The sequence below is a fragment of the Coregonus clupeaformis genome, chromosome 27, assembly GCF_020615455.1.
Source record: "Coregonus clupeaformis isolate EN_2021a chromosome 27, ASM2061545v1, whole genome shotgun sequence".
Taxonomy (NCBI): domain Eukaryota; kingdom Metazoa; phylum Chordata; class Actinopteri; order Salmoniformes; family Salmonidae; genus Coregonus; species Coregonus clupeaformis.
The window spans coordinates 41,056,998-41,077,050 of NC_059218.1; the positions used below are offsets into that span (position 1 = coordinate 41,056,998).

A 20,053-nucleotide genomic window follows, 5' to 3' on the forward strand; every position below is an offset into this window, starting at 1 on the left:
TCCATAGATAGTTTCTGGAAAGAAATAATTTCAGAGGAAGATACAGGAGCAAGTGAAGATCATCTGGAGGACAGGTGAACCCTTTAGAGGAAAGGAGCAAGAATTCTAGAGGTGCTCAGAAGATCCGAAAGGAGGAGTTTCAACTGATAGCACCGATTAGAGAAGAAGAGAAAAAGATCCAACAATGGAAGTGAAAATAAACAATGGACTATGGGAAGTGATGATGGATAGCAGAAAGGCTTTTATCTGTGTTCAGCCTGAAGAGGTTACACATCTCACTATGTCAAATCAACTAAATTAGGAGAAGGATTTGGAGGAGTGAAGATCACGATTTCTGAAAATGATGATTTTGGCTCAAGGACAAGGAGAGTCATAAGCTGTACGGAAGATAAATGAATGTGTTTGAAGTGTGAAGATGGATTGAGAATCTATGGAAGAAGAGATGTTGAAAAAAGTTCAAGAATGTTTGTGATATCAAAGAAGGACTGATATTGAACTCAATTGAGGTGAAAGTTGAACTTCAACCAGGAGCCAGACATCCTTGGAAGAATCAGCATCCATTGAAAGATGAAGCAATCCAAGGAATTGAACCAGAAATTGAAGGACTTTCGAAAGCAAGTGTTTTGAAGACAATAGAAAAATCGTTAGAGTAGCAATCAATTATTGTTTTGGAGAAACCAAGATGATTTAGTAAGCTATGGGTTAGCTAATGTTGTAAAAGGGGAGATTAGGATAAAGATCACAAAGGAGTAGAGTTTTGGGAACCATATTTTCTTGAATAGATTGACTATGTCATAGGTAGGTGCATAATCTGTCCGAAAAATAATGTGTGACTGTTATTCTTGGTTACATTCATATACCAAGAGGTTCATAAGATGTCCAACTAAGCTAAAATATGCTCAGTCGGTTGCAAAGTTATTGTGTAAAGAAGTCATAAGCAGGTGGGAATTTCCCGATTTAATATCCTCAGAAAATGGGAAAGAGTTTTGTGAATAAATCAGTGAGATGGTTTTTGAAAAATTAGAGAAAGAAAAAAATTGGAAAAAGTCAGACTAAAATGTTATGAAAACTAGGGTTGAAATAACTCTAGGAAATTTGGAATATCTGATTGTGGGATGATTATATTATTGTGATGAATCAAAGGGGGGAAATGGAATTCATATCATTTTTGGAATTCTTATATTATTGCTGATATTGATGTTTTAATTTGCATGTGTTGTTTTGCAAAAGATACTGTTTGGTATTTTCTTTTCTTCCAGAAGCATATGGGGGAATATGTAGAGGGACTCAAATACTCAAACATGGACAATATGAATGGACTGGAGGAAGTGGAACAAGGAAGGAGTGGAAATGTTCCGATTCCATCATCAACGTCGCATTGAAAGACGACACTGTGGAGGAGATGAAGTGTAGTGGACTACATTCCAGTGTTATACTCTTTCTGTATTAATTTTTGAAGAATTATGTTTTCTGTGTTGGGTACATGTGGGGACCTCAGATGTTTTTGTTTATTTCGTTGAAGTTTAGGGATATGGGGTCTAGGCAAGGACAGAGAGAATCCACAGGAGGGTCCGATGGGTCGACCAGCCTGAATGTGGACATTTTGATTGTATTTTGTTTGCTGGGGTTTTTCATATGTATTCAATTGTATCATAGCTTAAAATGTATTCATGAAGATGTGTGAATTGATCTGGAGTACTTAGGTGGTCGCCTAGGGCAGAGGGGCCGTGAGAGAATTTTCCTGTCTTGACTGACTGATGGATATTTGGAATGAAAGCTGCCAGACAGGTTTTTCGCTCTTACACTCCATGACAATTCATTTACACTCCATGACAATTCATTTACACTCCATGACAATTTACTTACACTCCATGACAATTCACTTACACTCCATGACAATTTACTTACACTCCATGACAATTTATTTACACTCTATAATAATGTATTTACACTACATACAAAAATGTGTCTATATAAACATGTGTTTAATCTCCATAAATTTTGGTTTATTGTTAAAGTTACTCAAGAGCAAGAATTGTTATTTGTCATAATCCTATTCTTTTTGTTTTCGAGACTTAATTAGTCTCGAAGGGGGGAATATGTAGTATCTTAAACAGTCTAGAAATGCTGATTGTTGCAGAAAGTGTGATAGAGGGAACTTGGCCCTAAGATTTTGCTGATGTGGCAAAATGGTGTACTCTACTTGGTTGTAACATCTGGAAAGCATTACTGATGTTTATGGAAAGAGGAGATGTTGAGTGAGGGAGAAGACTAGGGATTGGTTTTTTAGAATCACACCATAATACGTCATGTAGGATATAAAAGCATGTCTTGAACAATAGAAGATGATAGCTAATCAGATTGGCTCGGGCTATCTCCAGACATCTGCAGGTGTTGGTCAAAATTCGATGCTGTAAACTCTTTGTTATAATAAACCTTTGTAAACAGAGTACAGTGTCGGCGGATTCCTTTATCATCACAAGCATGGACCAGCAAAAGTGTTTCTTTTAGGCACTACACAGCATAGCTTCTCAGGATAATGGGTGTGAGACTTTTGGTCATGCAGATAGTATACATGAAAAGCAGTTGATTCCACTACTTGTTACGCAATGACGTCATAGATTGTTTCAGTTTTCCTGGATGTGTTGTGTGTGGTGCTGTACCTTCAGACGAGCAGTAGGAGGAAAGTGAGAGGTCAGAAAAGATGGTAGAGTTGAAGAGAGAAGGTTCAGCCAGGGTGGGGTCTGTGAATGGAGGTGTGACAGTGGGAGGGGTTGAGTCACAGTTGACAGTAGATTCTACGGGAGGAGTAGAGGCAGTGGATGGGGGGATGGTATGCCTTGGGGCAGGGCTGAGGACCCCACTCCTCTTCACTGTGCCACATTTATCCATATCCTCATCTTCAGGAGAGTGCTGCAACAGATGAACACAGACACTTGTGTGGTTCCAAAGAAACAGTGTTGAGTGCCTGAGAGGCTGATGATAGTCTGTAGTACTCTCTCACCTCAGCAGAGGGCGCTCTCTTTATGGTTAACCTCCTGCAAAGAATATCAAACAGACACAAATATACTATGTTATGGGAATTAAACATGTCTAGTTGTGTGGATGTGCAGTATTGTTTTAAATTCCCTTGCATTCAGCTTACTTGGTATGTTTGTTTGTAATGGAAATTATATTTTGTTCCTTTTTGCAAAATATAATACATTAGGAATATTATACAGTACAGTCATGGTCAAAAGTTTTGAGAATGACACAAGTATTGGTCTCCACAAAGTCTGCTGCCTCTGTGTTGATGATGGCAATTTGTATATACTCCAGAATGTCATGACGAGTGATCAGATGAATTGCAATTAATTGCAAAGTCCCTCTTTCCAATGAAAATGAACTTAATCCTAAAAAACCTTTCCAATGCATTTCAGCCCTGCCACAAAAGGACCAGCTGCCATCATGTCAGTGATTGTCTCGTTAACACAGGTGAGAGTGTTGACGAGGACAAGGCTGGAGATCACTCTGTCATGCTGATTGAGTCAGAATAACAGACTGGAAGCTTTAAAAGGAGGGTGGTGCTTGAAATCATTGTTCTTCCTCTGTCAACCATGGTTACCTGCAAGGAAACACGTGCCGTCATCATTGCTTTGCACAAAAAGGGCTTCACAAGGCAAGGATATTGCTGCTAGTAAGAGGTTCAATTGTTGTGAAGAAGGTGTCAGGGCGCCCAAGAAAGTCCAGCAAGCGCCAGGACCGTCTCCTAAAGTTGATTCAGCTGCGGGATCGGACTCAGGTGTGAGTGTATCTGCATGCACAGTGAGGCGAATACTTTTGGAGGATGGCCTGGTGTCAAGAAGGGCAGCAAAGAAGCCACTTCTCTCCAGGAAAAACATCAGGGACAGACTGATATTCTGCAAAAGGTACAGGGATTGGACTGCTGAGGACTGGGGTAGAGTCATTTTCTCTGATGAATCCCCTTTCCGATTGTTTGGGCCATCCGGAAAACACCTTGTCCGGAAAACACCTGAGGTGAGCGCTACCATCAGTCCTGTGTCATGCCAACAGTTAAGCATCCTGAGACCATTCATGTGTGGTGTTGCTTCTCAGCCAAGGGAGTGGGCTCACACAATTTTGCCTAAGAACACAGCCATGAATAAAGAATGGTACAAACACATCCTCAGAGAGCAACATCTCCCAACCATCCAAGAACAATTTGGTGACGACCAATGCCTTTTCCAGCATGATGGAGCACCTTGCCATAAGGCAAAAGTGATAACTAAGTGGCTCGGGGAACAAAACATCGAAATTTTGGGTCCATGGCCAGGAAACTCCCCAGACCTTAATCCCATTGAGCACTTGTGGTCGATCCTTAAGAGGCGGGTGACAAACAAAAACCCACAACTTCTGCATTGATTATGCAAGAATGGGCTGCCATCAGTCAGGATTTGGCCCAGAAGTTAATTGATAGCATGCCAGGGCGGATTGCAGAGGTCTTGAAAAAGAAGGGTCAATACTGCAAATATTGACTCTTTGCATAAACTGAATGTCATTGTCAATGAAAGCCTTTGACACTTATGGAATGCTTGTAATTATACTTCAGTGTACCATAGTAACTACTGACATAAAGATCTAAGAACACTGAAGCAGCAAACTTTGTGGAGACCAATACTTGTGTCATTCTCAAAACCTTTGACCACGACTGTAGGTAGATAAGGGTGTTTTACCTTACAGACACAATACAGTAGGTAGGTAAGGGTGTTTTGCCTTACAGACATAATACAGTAGGTAGGTAAGGGTGTTTTACCTTACAGACACAATACAGTAGGTAGGTAAGGGTGTTTTACCTTACAGACACAATACAGTAGGTAGGTAAGGGTGTTTTACCTTACAGACACAATACAGTAGGTAGGTAAGGGTGTTTTACCTTACAGACACAATACAGTAGGTAGGTAAGGGTGTTTTACCTTACAGACACAATACAGTAGGTAGGTAAGGGTGTTTTGCCTTACAGACATAATACAGTAGGTAGGTAAGGGTGTTTTACCTTACAGACACAATACAGTAGGTAGGTAAGGGTGTTTTGCCTTACAGACACAATACAGTAGGTAGGTAAGGGTGTTTTACCTTACAGACACAATAGAGTAGGTAGGTAAGGGTGTTTTGCCTTACAGACACAATACAGTAGGTAGGTAAGGGTGTTTTGCCTTACAGACATAATACAGTAGGTAGGTAAGTGCTATAAAGAGATGTATATGGGAAGTATTTTAGCCTCACCTTTCAAGTAATGCTTCCTCAACACACTCCAGTAGACTTCTGCACCTCAAAATGTAGAGTAGATTCAGTTATTGTTGCTTTCATTAGTGATTTATTACAGCTGACGTCACATAGGAGGTTTGAGAAATAATAGCTTACGGGGAGTTGTTCTCATCTCCTGTAATGCTCCATTCGTCATACGATCCCTGTTGGGGAAAATATGTTGATGTACTGACAACTTGACAAATAAACAGATTGTTTTTCTATGTTCAACATGCTGTTTGTAAAACATAGCGGTTAGACACAGATGATCCTCACCAGGTCCGGAGAGCGCTCGGTCTCCTTCCTCATGGGAGGGCCAAATTTGAGCAGACCAACTGGAAAACACCCAGTCAAATAATCAGCACATATACAATTATGATCCAGAATAACACCTTTAAAATATTAAATACTCTGTAGTAGATAATCATCATTATCATCGTAATCATATATTTTTTGTTATGACAATGATATGAGATACCGGTAAACAAAAACACACACTTGTTCTCACACTACTCTCTTTCATTTTCTTTCATTTTGTGTGAATGGATGCTTAGTCTTGGTGCCAGTGACTATCCCCTTGTGTCCTCCTGACCTTGGCTGCTTGCCCCTGCATGCTGTAATGTAACGCTACATTGGCCATAACAATGGCTCATCAGTAACTCCAGAGTCCTTGAGGAGCTGTGCTTAGAGGGCAAGGATCTGAGAGGCTATACAGATGCCGTATCTTAATTTGAGCCAGTTTGCTACATCAGGAAAACAATCCTGCAGCAACTGGATATGTTAGTTATTATGTGGAATATAATTAATGGACATTTTTGTAGAGGTTGATACATTTTTCGTAAGGGAAGATCAAGTCTGACATTTCTATGCGCAAATTACAAACTTCAGAAGCCTTTTTAACCCTCATACACTACATGTTTTACATTTCCTGCATTGCAGGAATGTTCTCCTGCAACATGGTGATCAAATTAAGATCCTACATCTGTAGTTACTCACACTGCTCCTCAGAATGAGTCCTTTGGACCGGCAGGTGTTTCGCTAAGGACTGGATCTTATCAGGGAATGCACTGCATGTCTGCAAACCCACACAACAACATACACAGCACATACAGAGCATTAGTGACATATTCATCTTAGTAGTATAGTAATCCACATCATAGATTGTTGTGCCCAAGCACACATTTTAGGAAAGGAAAGGTGAGGTGAGGAGAGGATAGGGGAGGGGAGGAGCTCACATCAAGATCACTCTCGTCCATAGTGTGTGTGGTTTGCAGAACCGGGTTGCTGGCCGTGTCCAGCAGTTCGATGGCCAGGGTCCTGGTCAGCAGCTGACTCACAAAGGGGTGCTGAGGAGAAAACCTAGGTCATGTGGGGAGTGTGTCTCACCCGAAGGACTATAGAACAGTTTCTTCACTAGGGACATGAATTCAACAGTTTTTTTAGTAACATTGATGCTATCTTCTTGCTCTCCTCAAAAGGATGGAACTCTTTGAGATAGTACCTGTGACAGTTTCTCTGCAGTGGGCCTTTTGCGAGGGTTCTTGGTGAGGGATATTTTCACAAAGGTGTGAAAGTCAGCAGACCTAAACAGATAGACCTCTGGTTATTGCCACATAGGCTCCTGGACACTCACTGTAACATACAGTAAATACTTTCAGGTCTGTAGTTCATATTACTTTTAAATTGTAAAGTAACTTCTACCATTTGGTCTTGTCCTTTAGTTTGGGAGGCTGGAAGCTGCTCTTTGACATCATCATCAAGGCCCTAGAAGAAAATAACAAAAGGTAATGTACTTATTAACCTGTTGATGAAACATGATGCAGTGATCATGATCAAAATCTGATCTGTTAATGTGACTGGATACATGAAACTAGATTTAACTTAACACCACTGTTATTACAGAATCTGTATAATGATAATACATGAGAGGTGACATCCCAGCAACTGTGCCCTCACCTCATGGGGTGCAGGTCAAACATGGGAGGCTGAAGCTCTGCCAGCTCGATAGCGGTGATACCCACTGCCCAGATGTCACATAGCTGGTTGTACCCGCCTTTCCTCTCCACTGCTGCCACCTCGGGTGCCATCCTAGAAGTGCAAAGCTGCCCGTGGATAACTATGGTAAACCATGATCATGGGCCTCGTTTCGGTACCATGGATGGACTTAGATCACTCACCAGTAAGGCGTGCCTATGAATGACTTCCTTTTGGCAACTGAGGCGTTGATCTCAGCTGCAACGCCAAAATCCGCTGGGGAAAGAAATATGTAATGAGAGAAGTGGAGAAAAAGTATTTTAGGATGTGTGAGAGTGAGTGACAGTGTGAGGGTGGTGGACAGTCACTGACCCAGTTTAACATCTCCTCGCTCTGTCAGAAGAATGTTGGCTCCCTGTGAAGAACCCACAGTGACACAATGAGTGCACCATCTCACGCTCTCCCGTGAGGACCATCCACAGCTCCAAATACACACACACAGACAGACATCTACACTTACATATTACATTTCAGTAAGTATGAAGGAGTAGTTCAAACGTGCCAGACCAAAATGATTCAAATCAAATGAGGGGTAGAGTGAATTGTTAACATGTTTTATATCCAACAGGATTCTATACATTACCTTTATGTCTCTGTGCATTTTTCCAGTCTCATGTAAGTGATGCAGTCCCTGCAAACACAGAAAACCCAATAACAATGCACTGAAAAAAATGAACGTTCTTAAATGGTTCTTCATCAGCTCTTCAGGTTCCTTGGACAACTCTTGCCCGATAAAGAACCTTTGATTTAAGTTGGGGATTCTTGACGTGGCATCTACGGTTCATTCGAATTCTAAAAGGTTCTTCAAATATATGGAAGCCTGCAGATGTGTCCCTTTCATAGCACACAGCAAATTGGGTAGTGTTAACTAATGTTGATTTTTCAGTGCAACATTTCTAGTGTTGATTCATAAGTTTAATTAACACTGTAAAGAGTTAAAGTACCACTCAGTGGTGTAAAATAACCTCAGTGTTGGTGTTAATAACCAGAGTTGAACCAAAACCACGCCCATCATCATTATATTTCCCAGCATGCTCTATTGCAGTTTGGTTTTTAGAATTGTTTGTTTCAATATCTATGTTTTTCCATGCACATTGATTGATTAATTTAATCTCATGCTACTGAAATATAAATAACATACATTTTTCTAAACTATTCCAATCTGTTACTTGGACTTATTGCACCAGTTACTGAAATGGTTGTTCCAGTTAAGATGTTTAAGGTAGTCTCATACCTTAATCTTCCACACCCTGGCAGTCATTCTGAATGCAGGTTGCTTGTGAATAAAAAATTCAAAATGTTGGATATCCCCAATCTGGCTGGATTCCAATAGGAATTACACATCACTTTGCAAGCCAGCATAATGCAATTTAAGAGGCCTGATGTGGCCTGTAAACAATGAGTTTCAGGCCACTGTACAGTCGTGGTCAAAAGTTTTGCGAATTACACAAATACTAATTTTCACAAAGTCTGCTGCCTCAGTTTTGATGATTGCAATTTGCATATACTCCAGAATGTCATGAAGAGTGATCAGATGAATTGCAATTAATTGCAAAGTCCCTCTTTGCCATGAAAATGAACTTAATCCCCAAAAAACATTTTCACTGCATTTCAGCCCTGCCACAAAAGGACCAGCTGCCATCATGTCAGTGATTCTCTTGTTAACACAGGTGAGAGTGTTGACAAGGACAAGGCTGGAGATCACTCTGTCATACTGATTGAGTTAGAATAACAGACTGGAAGATTTAAAAGGAAATCATTGTTCTTCCTCTGTTAACCATGGTTACCTGCAAGGAAACATGTTCCGTCATCATTGCTTTGCACAAAAAGGGCTTCACAGGCAAGGATATTGCTGCTAGTAAGATTACACCTAAATCAACCATTTATCGGATCATCAAGAACTTCAAGTAGAGAGGTTCAATTGTTGTGAAGAAGGTGTCAGGGCGCCCAAGAAAGTCCAGCAAGCGCCAGGACCGTCTCCTAAAGTTGATTCAGCTGCGTGATCAGGGCACCACCAGTGCAGAGCTTTTTCAGGAATGGCAGCAGGCAGGTGTGAGTGCATCTGCACGCACAGTGAGGCGAAGACTTTTGGAGGATGGCCTAGTGTCAAGAAGGGCAGCAAAGAAGCCACTTCTCTCCAGGAAGAACATCAGGGACAGACTGATATTCTGCAAAAGGTACAGGGATTGGACTGCTGAGGACTGGGGTAAAGTCATTTTCTCTGATGAATCCCCTTTCCGATTGTTTGGGGCATCTGGAAAACACCTTGTCCGGAGAAGACAAGGTGAGCGCTACCATCAGTCCTGTGTCATGCCAACAGTAAAGCATCCTGAGACCATTCATGTGTGGGGTTGCTTCTCAGCCAAGGGAGTGGGCTCACTCACAATTTTGCCTACGAACACAGCCATGAATAAAGAATGGTACCAACACATCCTCCGAGAGCAACTTCTCCCAACCATCCAAGAACAGTTTGGTGATGACCAATGCCTTTTGCAGCATGATGGAGCACCTTGCCATAAGGCAAAGGTGATAACTAAGTGGCTTGGGGAACAAAACATCGACATTTTGGGTCCATGGCCAGGAAACTCCCCAGACCTTAATCCCATTGAGAACTTGTGGTCCATCCTCAAGAGGTGGGTGGACAAACAAAAACCCACAAATTCTGACAAACTCCAAGCATTGATTATGCAAGAATGGGCTGCCATCAGTCAGGATGTGGCCCAGAAGTTAATTGACAGCATGCCAGGGCGGATTGCAGAGGTCTTGAAAAAGAACGGTCAACACTGCAAATATTGACTCTTTGCATAAACTTAATGTAATTGTCAATAAAAGCATTTGACACTTATGGAATGCTTGTAATTATACTTCAGTATACCATAGTAACATCTGACAAAAATATCTTATAACACTGAAGCAGCAAACTTTGTGAAGACCAATACTTGTGTCATTCTCAAAACTTTTGACCACGACTGTATTATGGTAAAACTAGACCCTTAAAAGAAGGCCTTATGAAATATGTATTGTATTGTCACTTGGTGAAGGCCACAGGACTGTAAATGAATGAATGCAACAACCATGTCTCTGTCACTATCAAACACAGTCATGGGTGGTACTGGTAACTCTAAAATTCATTCAAAAGGCACCCTGGGAAATATAAAAAGAAGGCTTAAAACCTTACAGCAGGGCTATTCAATTCCAGTCCTGGAGGGCCGAAACATGTCTGGTTAGGATTTTTTTATGGTTCTTCATTTATGGTTCCTCTGAGACCCTAAAATGGTTACCCTATGGCCCTCAAACTCAACTCTGGACCTCGAAGGCAGTTCCACTGCTTTTTTTCCACTGTTCCCTTCTAATCAGGGACTTTTAGTCCTGGGACACCAGGTGGGTGCAATTAATTATCAACAGAAAACCAGCAGGCTCCGGACCTCGTTGGGTAAGAGTTGAATACCCCTGCCTATAGCATTGCTCTCAAAAACCTTATTTGGTTCCAACTTGCACCTTTTATTTTTTCGAGTGTGGCACTGTCTCTCAGGGTAACAGTCAAGCATTATCTTTATGAATTTACAATGTAAATAATGTTACATCCAAATGGAAAGTTTCACAATATAAAATGGTTGAACGCCTCAGCCAATGAATAAAGCTGCATATCATTTCATGCTTACCTGTAGTGTTTCCCTGCAAACATATGCAATCTGCCTCTCATTCAGGGGGCCAGTAACTATGGAAACATAAAAATGAAGTATGTCAGGGCCATCATTTTAAAAAATGAATATGAGATACACAGTAGTAACTGGTTGAATCTTATTTTATTTTTAAATATATTTCTTTAGGGTGTAGATCAGCTTTAATATTGCGGATTGATTATGGCTTCCATCAATGTAATTGTCTGCATCATTTCCAATCCCCCATATTTGTTTTGTAAGTATATACAGTACCAGTCAAAAGTCTGGACACACCTACTCATTCAAGGGTTTTTCTTTATTTTTACTATTTTCTACATTGTAGAATAATAGTGAAGACATCAAAACTATGAAATAACACATATGGAATCATGTAGTAACCAAAAAAGTGTTAAACAAATCAAAATATATTTTATATTTGAGAATCTTCAAAGTAGCCACCCTTCGCCTTGATGACAGCTTTGCACACTTGACATTTTCTCAACCAGCTTCATGAGGTAATCACCTGGAATGCATTTCAATTAACAGCTATGCCTTGTTTACATTTTAGTCATTTAGCAGACACTCTTATCCAGAGCGACTTACAGTTAGTGAGTGCATATTTTTTTTTGTTTGTGTTTTTTTCATACTGGCCCCCCGTGGGAATCGAACCCACAACCCTGGCATTGCAAGCGCCATGCTCTACCAACTGAGCTACACGGTTAATTTGTGGAATTTCTTTCCTTCTTAATGCGTTTGAGCCAATCAGTTGTGTTGTGACAAGGTAGGGGTGGTATACCGAAGATAGCCCTATTTGGTAAAAGACCAAGTCAATATTATGGCAAGAACAGCTCAAATAAGCTAAGAGAAATGACAGTACATCATTACTTTAAGACATGAAGGTCAGTCAATCTGGAAAAATTCAAGACCTTTTAAAGTTTCTTCAAGTGCAGTCGCAAAAACCATCAAGCACTATGATGAAACTGGCTCTCATGAGGACCATCACAGGAAAGGAAGAGCCAGAGTTACCTCTGCTGCAGAGGATAAGTTCATTAGAGTTAACTGCACCTTAGATTGCAGCCCAAATAAATGCTTCACAGAGTTCAGGTAACAGCCACATCTCAACATCAACTGTTCATTGGAGACTGCGTGAATCAGGCCTTCATGGTCGAATTGCTGCAAAGAAACTACTACTAAAGGACACCAATAAGAAGAAAAGACTTGCTTGGGCCAAGAAACACGAGCAATGGACATTAGACCGGTGGAAATCTGTCCTTTGATCCAAATTTGAGATTTTTGGTTCCAACCGCTGTGTCTTTGTGAGATGCAGAGTAGGTGAACGGATGATCTCCACATGTGTGGTTCCCACCGTGAAGCACGGAGGAGGAGGTGTGATGGTGCTTTTCTGGTGACACTGTCAGTGATTTATTTAGAATTCAAGGCACACTTACCCAGCATGGCTACCACAGCATTCTGCCGCCATACGCCATCCCATCTGGTTTGCGCTTAGTGGGACTATCATTTATTTTTCAACAGGACAATGACCCAAAACACACCTCCAGGCTGTGTAAGGGCTATTTGACCAAGGAGAGTGATGGAGTGCTGCATCAGATGACCTGGCCTCCACAATCACCCGACCTCAACCCAATTGAGATGGTTTGGGATGAGTTGGAGCGCAGCGTGAAGGAAAAGCAGCCAACAAGTGCTCAGCATATGTGCGAACTCCTTCAAGCACTACTCATGAAGCTGTCACCCTAGACCCACTTAAATTTGCTTACCGCCCCAATAGATCCACAGACGATGCAATCGCCATCACACTGCACACTGCTCTATCCCATCTGGACAAGAGGAATACCTATGTAAGAATGCTGTTCATTGACTATAGCTCAGTATTCAACACCATAGTACCATCCAAGCTCATCATTAAGCTCGAGGCCCTGGGTCTGAACCCTGCCCTGTGCAACTGGGTCCTGGACTTCCTGACGGGCTGCCCCCAGGTGGTGAAGGTAGGAAACAACATCTCCACTTCGCTGATCCTCAACACAGGGGCCCCACAAGGGTGCGTGCTCAGCCCCCTCCTGTACTCCCTGTTCACCCATGAATGCATGGCCAAGCACGCCTCCAACTCAATCATTAAGTTTGCAGATGACACAACAGTAGTAGACTTGATTACCAACAATGACGAGACCGCCTACAGGGAGGAGGTGAGGGCTCTGGGAGTGTGGTGCCAGGAAAATAACCTCTCACTCAACGTCAACAAAACAAAGGAGATGATCGTGGACTTCAGGAAACAGCAGAGGGTGCACCCCCCTATCCACATCAACGGGACCGCAGTGGAGAAGGTGGAAAGCTTTAAGTTCCTTGGCGTACACATCACTGACAAACTGAAATGGTCCACCCACGCAGACAGTGTGGTGAAGAAGGCGCAACAGAGCCTCTTCAACCTCAGGAGGCTGAAGAAATTTGGCTTGGCACCTAAATCCCTCACAAACTTTTACAGATGCACAATTGAGAGCATCCTGTCAGGCTGTATCACCACCTGGTACGGCAACTGCACCACCCGCAACCGCAGGGCTCTCCAGAGGGTGGTGCGGTCTGCCGAACGCATTACCGGGGGCAAACTACCCGCCCTCCAAGACACCTACAGCACCCGATGTCACAGGAAGGCCAAAAAGATCATCAAGGACATCAACCACCCGAGCCACTGCCTGTTCACCCCGCTATCATCCAGAAGGGGAGGTCAGTACAGGTGCATCAAAGCTGGGACCGAGAGAATGAAAAACAGCTTCTATCTCAAGGCCATCAAACTGTTAAATAGCCATCACTAGCGCATTAGAGGCTGCTGCTGCCTATTGAAATCACTGGCCACTTTAAGAAATGGAACACTAGTCCCTTTAATAATGTTTACATATCTTGCACTACTCATCTCATATGTACAGTATATACTGCATTCTATTCTATAATATCTTAGTCCATGCCGCTCTGTCATTGCTTGTCCATATATGTATACAGTGGGGGAAAAAAGTATTTAGTCAGCCACCAATTGTGCAAGTTCTACCACTTAAAAAGATGAGAGAGGCCTGTAATTTTCATCATAGGTACACGTCAACTATGACAGACAAAATGAGGAAAAAAAATCCAGAAAATCACATTGTAGGATCTTTAATGAATTTATTTGCAAATTATGGTGGAAAATAAGTATTTGGTCAATAACAAAAGTTTCTCAATACTTTGTTATATACCCTTTGTTGGCAATGACACAGGTCAAACGTTTTCTGTAAGTCTTCACAAGGTTTTCACACACTGTTGCTGGTATTTTGGCCCATTCCTCCATGCAGATCTCCTCTAGAGCAGTGATGTTTTGGGGCTGTCGCTGGGCAACACGGACTTTCAACTCCCTCCAAAGATTTTCTATGGGGTTGAGATCTGGAGACTGGCTAGGCCACTCCAGGACCTTGAAATGCTTCTTACGAAGCCACTCCTTCGTTGCCCGGGCGGTGTGTTTGGGATCATTGTCATGCTGAAAGACCCAGCCACGTTTCATCTTCAATGCCCTTGCTGATGGAAGGAGGTTTTCACTCAAAATCTCACGATACATGGCCCCATTCATTCTTTCCTTTACACGGATCAGTCGTCCTGGTCCCTTTGCAGAAAAACAGCCCCAAAGCATGATGTTTCCACCCCCATGCTTCACAGTAGGTATGGTGTTCTTTGGATGCAACTCAGCATTCTTTGTCCTCCAAACACGACGAGTTGAGTTTTTACCAAAAAGTTATATTTTGGTTTCATTTGACCATATGACATTCTCCCAATCCTCTTCTGGATCATGCAAATGCACTCTAGCAAACTTCAGACGGGCCTGGACATGTACTGGCTTAAGCAGGGGGACACGTCTGGCACTGCAGGATTTGAGTCCCTGGCGGCGTAGTGTGTTACTGATGGTAGGCTTTGTTACTTTGGTCCCAGCTCACTGCAGGTCATTCACTAGGTCCCCCCGTGTGGTTCTGGGATTTTTGCTCACCGTTCTTGTGATCATTTTGACCCCACGGGGTGAGATCTTGCGTGGAGCCCCAGATCGAGGGAGATTATCAGTGGTCTTGTATGTCTTCCATTTCCTAATAATTGCTCCCACAGTTGATTTCTTCAAACCAAGCTGCTTACCTATTGCAGATTCAGTCTTCCCAGCCTGGTGCATGTCTACAATTTTGTTTCTGGTGTCCTTTGACAGCTCTTTGGTCTTGGCCATAGTGGAGTTTGGAGTGTGACTGTTTGAGGTTGTGGACAGGTGTCTTTTATACTGATAACAAGTTCAAACAGGTGCCATTAATACAGGTAACGAGTGGAGGACAGAGGAGCCTCTTAAAGAAGAAGTTACAGGTCTGTGAGAGCCAGAAATCTTGCTTGTTTGTAGGTGACCAAATACTTATTTTCCACCATAATTTGCAAATAAATTCATTAAAAATCCTACAATGTGATTTTCTGGAAATGTTTTTCTCAATTTGTCTGTCATAGTTGACGTGTACCTATGATGAAAATTACAGGCCTCTCTCATCTTTTTAAGTGGGAGAACTTGCACAATTGGTGGCTGACTAAATACTTTTTTCCCCCACTGTATATTCTCAAATTCCATTCCTTACTAGATTTGTGGGTATATGTTGTGAAATTGTTAGATATTACTTGTTAGATATTACTGCACTGTCGAAGCTAGAAGCACAAGCATTTCGCTACACCCGCAACAACATCTGCTAAACACGTGTATGTGACAAATAAAATTAGATTTTATTAGAAATTTGATTTTATTTAAATGCCAAGAGTGTGGAAAGCTGTCATCAAGGCAAAGGGTGGCTACTTTGAAGAATCTCAAATATAAAATACATTTTGATTTGTTTAACACTTTTTTGGTTACTACATGATTCCATATGTGTTATTTCATAGTTTTGATGTCTTCACTATTATTCTACAATGTAGAAAATAATAAAAAATAAAGAAAAACCCTTGAATGAGTAGGTGTGTCCAAACTTTTGACTGGTACTGTATATATAAAATATATATTTTTGAATATATTTTCCTGGTTGAATCTTTACTTGAACACTGGACGATGCCATTCATATACACCAGAGCCATGTATTTACATACAATTTGAAAAATGAATACATTGGTTCTCCAACTACCATGATAAATGTCCTGCAGGGAACCTCCTCCACAGTACTCCATGCAGATCCACAGCTTGTTATTTCTACCAAAGGAAGAGGCATACCGTTAAAGGACAGTGGTGTAAAGTACTTAAGTAAAAATACTTAAAAGAACTACTTAAGTCGTTTTTGGGGGTATCTGTACTTTACTTTTTCTATTTTTTGACAACTTTTACTTCACTACATTCCTAAAGATAATAAATGTACTTTTTACTCCATACACTTTTTACTGACACCCAAAAGTACAGGACAGGAAAATGGTGCAATTCACACACTTATAAAGAGAACAACCCTGGTCATCCCTACTGCCTCTGATTTGGCGGACTCACTAAACACAAATGCTTTGTTTGTAAATTATGTCGGAGTGTTTGAGTGTGCCCCTGGCTATCGATAAATAATAATAAATAAATAAAATTGTGCCGTCTGGTTTGATTAATGTAGGGAATTTGAAATGATTTATACTTTTACTTTTGATACTTAAATATATTTTTGCAATTACATTTACTTTTGATACTTAAGTATATTTAAAACCAAATACTTTTAGACTTTTACTCAAGTAGTATTTTACTGGGTGACTTTCACTTTTAATTGAGTCATTTTCTATTAAGGTACAGTACCTTTACTTTTACTCAAATATGACAATTGGGTACTTTTCCCACAACTGTTAAAGAAATACCTCATTGCATTTCATATCAAGTTTCAACGTAATGTTTAATTGCAGACCAAACCTGAGGTAGCTGCCGAAATAGGCTACAATGTTCTTGTGAGTGCATTCTTTAATCATGGTAATCTCCTGCTGGATAGATAAGATGTCATCACCTGAAGAGAGAGATGAGCAAAGAAATTCAAATTCTGGAATATCACTTCTGCAACACAATGTGATTAAAGATCCAATGCAGCCATTTTTATCTCAATATCAAATCATTTCTGGGTAACAATTAAGTACCTTACTGTGGTTGTTTTCAATGAAAATTGTCAAAAATAACCAAAAATCGCTTCTTAGCAAAGAGCAATTTCTCAAGCAAGAATTTAGCTAGGACTGTCTGGGAGTGGTCTGAGTGGGGAGGGGAAAACTGAAAACTAGCTGTTATTGGCAGATAGGTTTGGAGCTCTCTTTCTTATTGGTCTATTAACTAATTTATCGCCTGGTGACGTCACATGCTGAAATTTCAGGCAGTCTTTTCAAACAACTCTATAAAAGGGCATTATCATTATTTTCACAATTTCACACTATTATTCCAAACTCATAGTGTGGAAATGTATATTAAACACAGGAGAATCACGTTGACTGAACTGGGCCTTTAAGATAAAAACACAATCACACTTTGGGATAAATATCCTACCAGGATCTAGTTTTACAACTTTGATTGCAGAGATCACGGATGTCTTGATGTTTCGTGCCTATGGAGAAGACAAGAGTGCAAAAAAGTTAGTGATTTTTTTTCCTGATCATATGACATTGTGATTTCACTTCTTACTGTGAACTTTATATGTAGTGACATGACCTTTGAGGTATCACAGCTTCGCAGTTCTGCAATGGGAAAAACAAATAGTAGCCTACCACACATCACATTTTTTACATTTTTGTCATTTAGCAGACGCTCTTATCCAGAGCGACTTACAGTTAGTGAGTGCATACATTTTCATACTGGCCCCCCGTGGGAAACGAACCCTGGCGTTGCAAGCGCCATGCTCTACCAACTGAGCTACAGGGGACCATCATCACCAGTTGAAAGGAGTTCCAGATATATTATCCTATTTGTGGGCCTTGTGCTCACACTTTCTCTTCCCCTGAGAAAGCATTGGTGATAAGTGAAAGAACACCCTCACTGTATGGCTACAGCGCAGGAGGTTGGTGGCACCTTAATATTGGGGAGGACGGGCTCGTGGTAATGGCTGGAGTGGAATCTATGGAATGGTATCAAACGCATGGTTTCTATGTGTTTGATGCCATTCCATCAGCGCCGTTCCAGACATTATTACGAGCCGTCCTCCCCTCTGCAGCTTCCACTGGTCTACAGATCATACAGACACAATGCTTCTGTTACCAAGCAAATCAGCGAACGGCCACGCGGGAACTATGAGGCTCGTGTCAGTCACCGATAGAAGAACTGCTACCCTTGAAAAAAGACATCTGTTACGGAGCGTACTCACTTCCTGTTTTGTTTCTGTAGTAAAATACTTCCGGAGATGAAAGGCATGTAAGAGTAATGTATCATATTGCAGCAGAACTTTTACCTCATGGACAAAATGAGGCTATTATTGCAAATATCTGATCAAGATCACTTACCAAACAGGACCTAGGCAACCAACCCTTCCCTTCTTTCATAATGATCTACTCATTAAATTTTTTCAATGAGAAAAAGTAAATTAATTACAGAAATCTCTCCAATACTTTACAAGGGTTTCTTGGGTGTCATGTGCTATGACAGTGAAGCTGCAGTGAAAATACTATATTTGCTGGCCATTCCAAATATCATGCTTTAGGTCAGGGTACTGGCATAGGTGTGTACAATGAGTTTCTCACAGTTTTGACACTTCTTCCTTTCTCAACCCATTTTCGGTTTCCTGTTATCAACTGCTGCCTTCTAGGCACCATCTCAGCTAACCACAAACTAAACCATTATTTTTTCCTGTACCATACTGTAAGGTTTAACAGTGGAGTGCATTTCATAATCTGACAACTTTATTTGGTGTGCTGGACCTTTTTCAACACAAGACCGCGTAGACCTAGAGAAAAAGCTTTTTCAGCATTTCCCTGAGCCTTGTTTTGACATCAGCCATTCTGATGTTAAACTCTGTGCACATGACAACCAAACATTCAATACAGTTATGGAGAGAGACCATGCAGCCTGCCTCCATCCATAGATTGATGACACTAACGATGGTGAAATATCACTTCTCTGGCAACATTATATGATTAATAAAACCATCACATTCTGTTTTTAAACGTTGACTGCAACCGTCAACATAGAACAGACTAGAGCTATTAAAACAGACTATGGATATTAAAAACAATGTATTCAAACAGGTGCGTCTGCTCAGGTATTCCAATACAGTCATATGCAAAACAATCTTATAATTCGGGGGTTGGATGCAAATACAGTAGCCTACGAAGGAGACATCATTTTCACTAAAGGACTGAATAATATGCAAAATATCAGAGCATGGCTTATTTCAAATAGGCCTACCTTAAATACGTCTCCGTATGTACCACTACCGATTCGTTGAATCATCTCGTAGTCCTCCAACGGGTTCGAGTAGGAAACACCAATTGCATCCATCGCAGCACTGTATGTCTCGACTAGTGCTTTCTAGCCACTAATTATATGATTCCTATCCAGATGTCTGCACTTCCTCTGCAACAAACCATCAGAAGCAAAAGCTGAAATAAAAATGGCAGCTATACAGCCTTGTGATGCTCAGAGAACGGCAGCCTACCAGTGCCATGACATTTTTGTAAATAATAAGGCATTGTTGTTGCTGCTGAATGAAGAACAGAATCTGCATTCTGGGTTTTTCAGTGACACAAAGCCCTGTCAAAAAATAGTAATTGGTCACCATTTCGGTTATTGTTTTGTTTAAATTATATATTATATTTTTTCTTTCTATTTCAGAAAAACATATTTGTAATAATAGTCGTCGTCCCCCCCCTCTCTCTCTCTCTCTCTCTGTCTCTCTCTCTCTCTGTCTCTCTCTCTCTCTCTCTCTCTCTCTCTCTCTCACTCTCACTCTCACTCTCACTCTCTCTCTCACTCTCACTCTCACTCACTCACTCACTCACTCTCACTCCCACTCTCACTATCACTCTCTCTCACACACACAAGGGGGTAGGTAGTAAACCCTGGGGATATATACTTGGGAGAGACCATTGGGTTCTTGAGG

The 20,053-nt window shown here is 41.2% G+C and overlaps 1 protein-coding gene across 2 annotated transcripts in view; it reads right to left on the reverse strand.

The window, feature by feature from the left end:
• The window catches only part of LOC121542133 (mitogen-activated protein kinase kinase kinase kinase 2), a 38,100-nt gene extending 18,289 nt beyond the window's left edge, over nt 1–19,811 (reverse strand). The window contains exons 1-18 of one of the 2 annotated variants that reach the window (XM_041851624.2): nt 19,360–19,811; nt 17,512–17,569; nt 16,897–16,987; nt 16,148–16,212; nt 10,980–11,035; nt 7,901–7,948; nt 7,630–7,672; nt 7,461–7,533; nt 7,240–7,371; nt 6,985–7,047; nt 6,785–6,866; nt 6,519–6,629; nt 6,280–6,358; nt 5,560–5,618; nt 5,401–5,447; nt 5,263–5,301; nt 3,005–3,038; nt 2,664–2,913 (exon numbers count right to left, since the gene is read on the reverse strand). In XM_041851624.2, the coding sequence (XP_041707558.1) occupies nt 2,664–2,913; nt 3,005–3,038; nt 5,263–5,301; nt 5,401–5,447; nt 5,560–5,618; nt 6,280–6,358; nt 6,519–6,629; nt 6,785–6,866; nt 6,985–7,047; nt 7,240–7,371; nt 7,461–7,533; nt 7,630–7,672; nt 7,901–7,948; nt 10,980–11,035; nt 16,148–16,212; nt 16,897–16,987; nt 17,512–17,569; nt 19,360–19,452 (1,423 nt within the window). In that variant the 5' untranslated portion in view covers nt 19,453–19,811. Of the gene's footprint in view, nt 1–2,663; nt 2,914–3,004; nt 3,039–5,262; nt 5,308–5,400; nt 5,448–5,559; nt 5,619–6,279; nt 6,359–6,518; nt 6,630–6,784; nt 6,867–6,984; nt 7,048–7,239; nt 7,372–7,460; nt 7,534–7,629; nt 7,673–7,900; nt 7,949–10,979; nt 11,036–16,147; nt 16,213–16,896; nt 16,988–17,511; nt 17,570–19,359 lie in introns of both variants that reach the window. The other variant, XM_041851622.2, reaches the window with a different exon arrangement.
• Between the last annotated feature and the right edge of the window lie 242 nt (nt 19,812–20,053).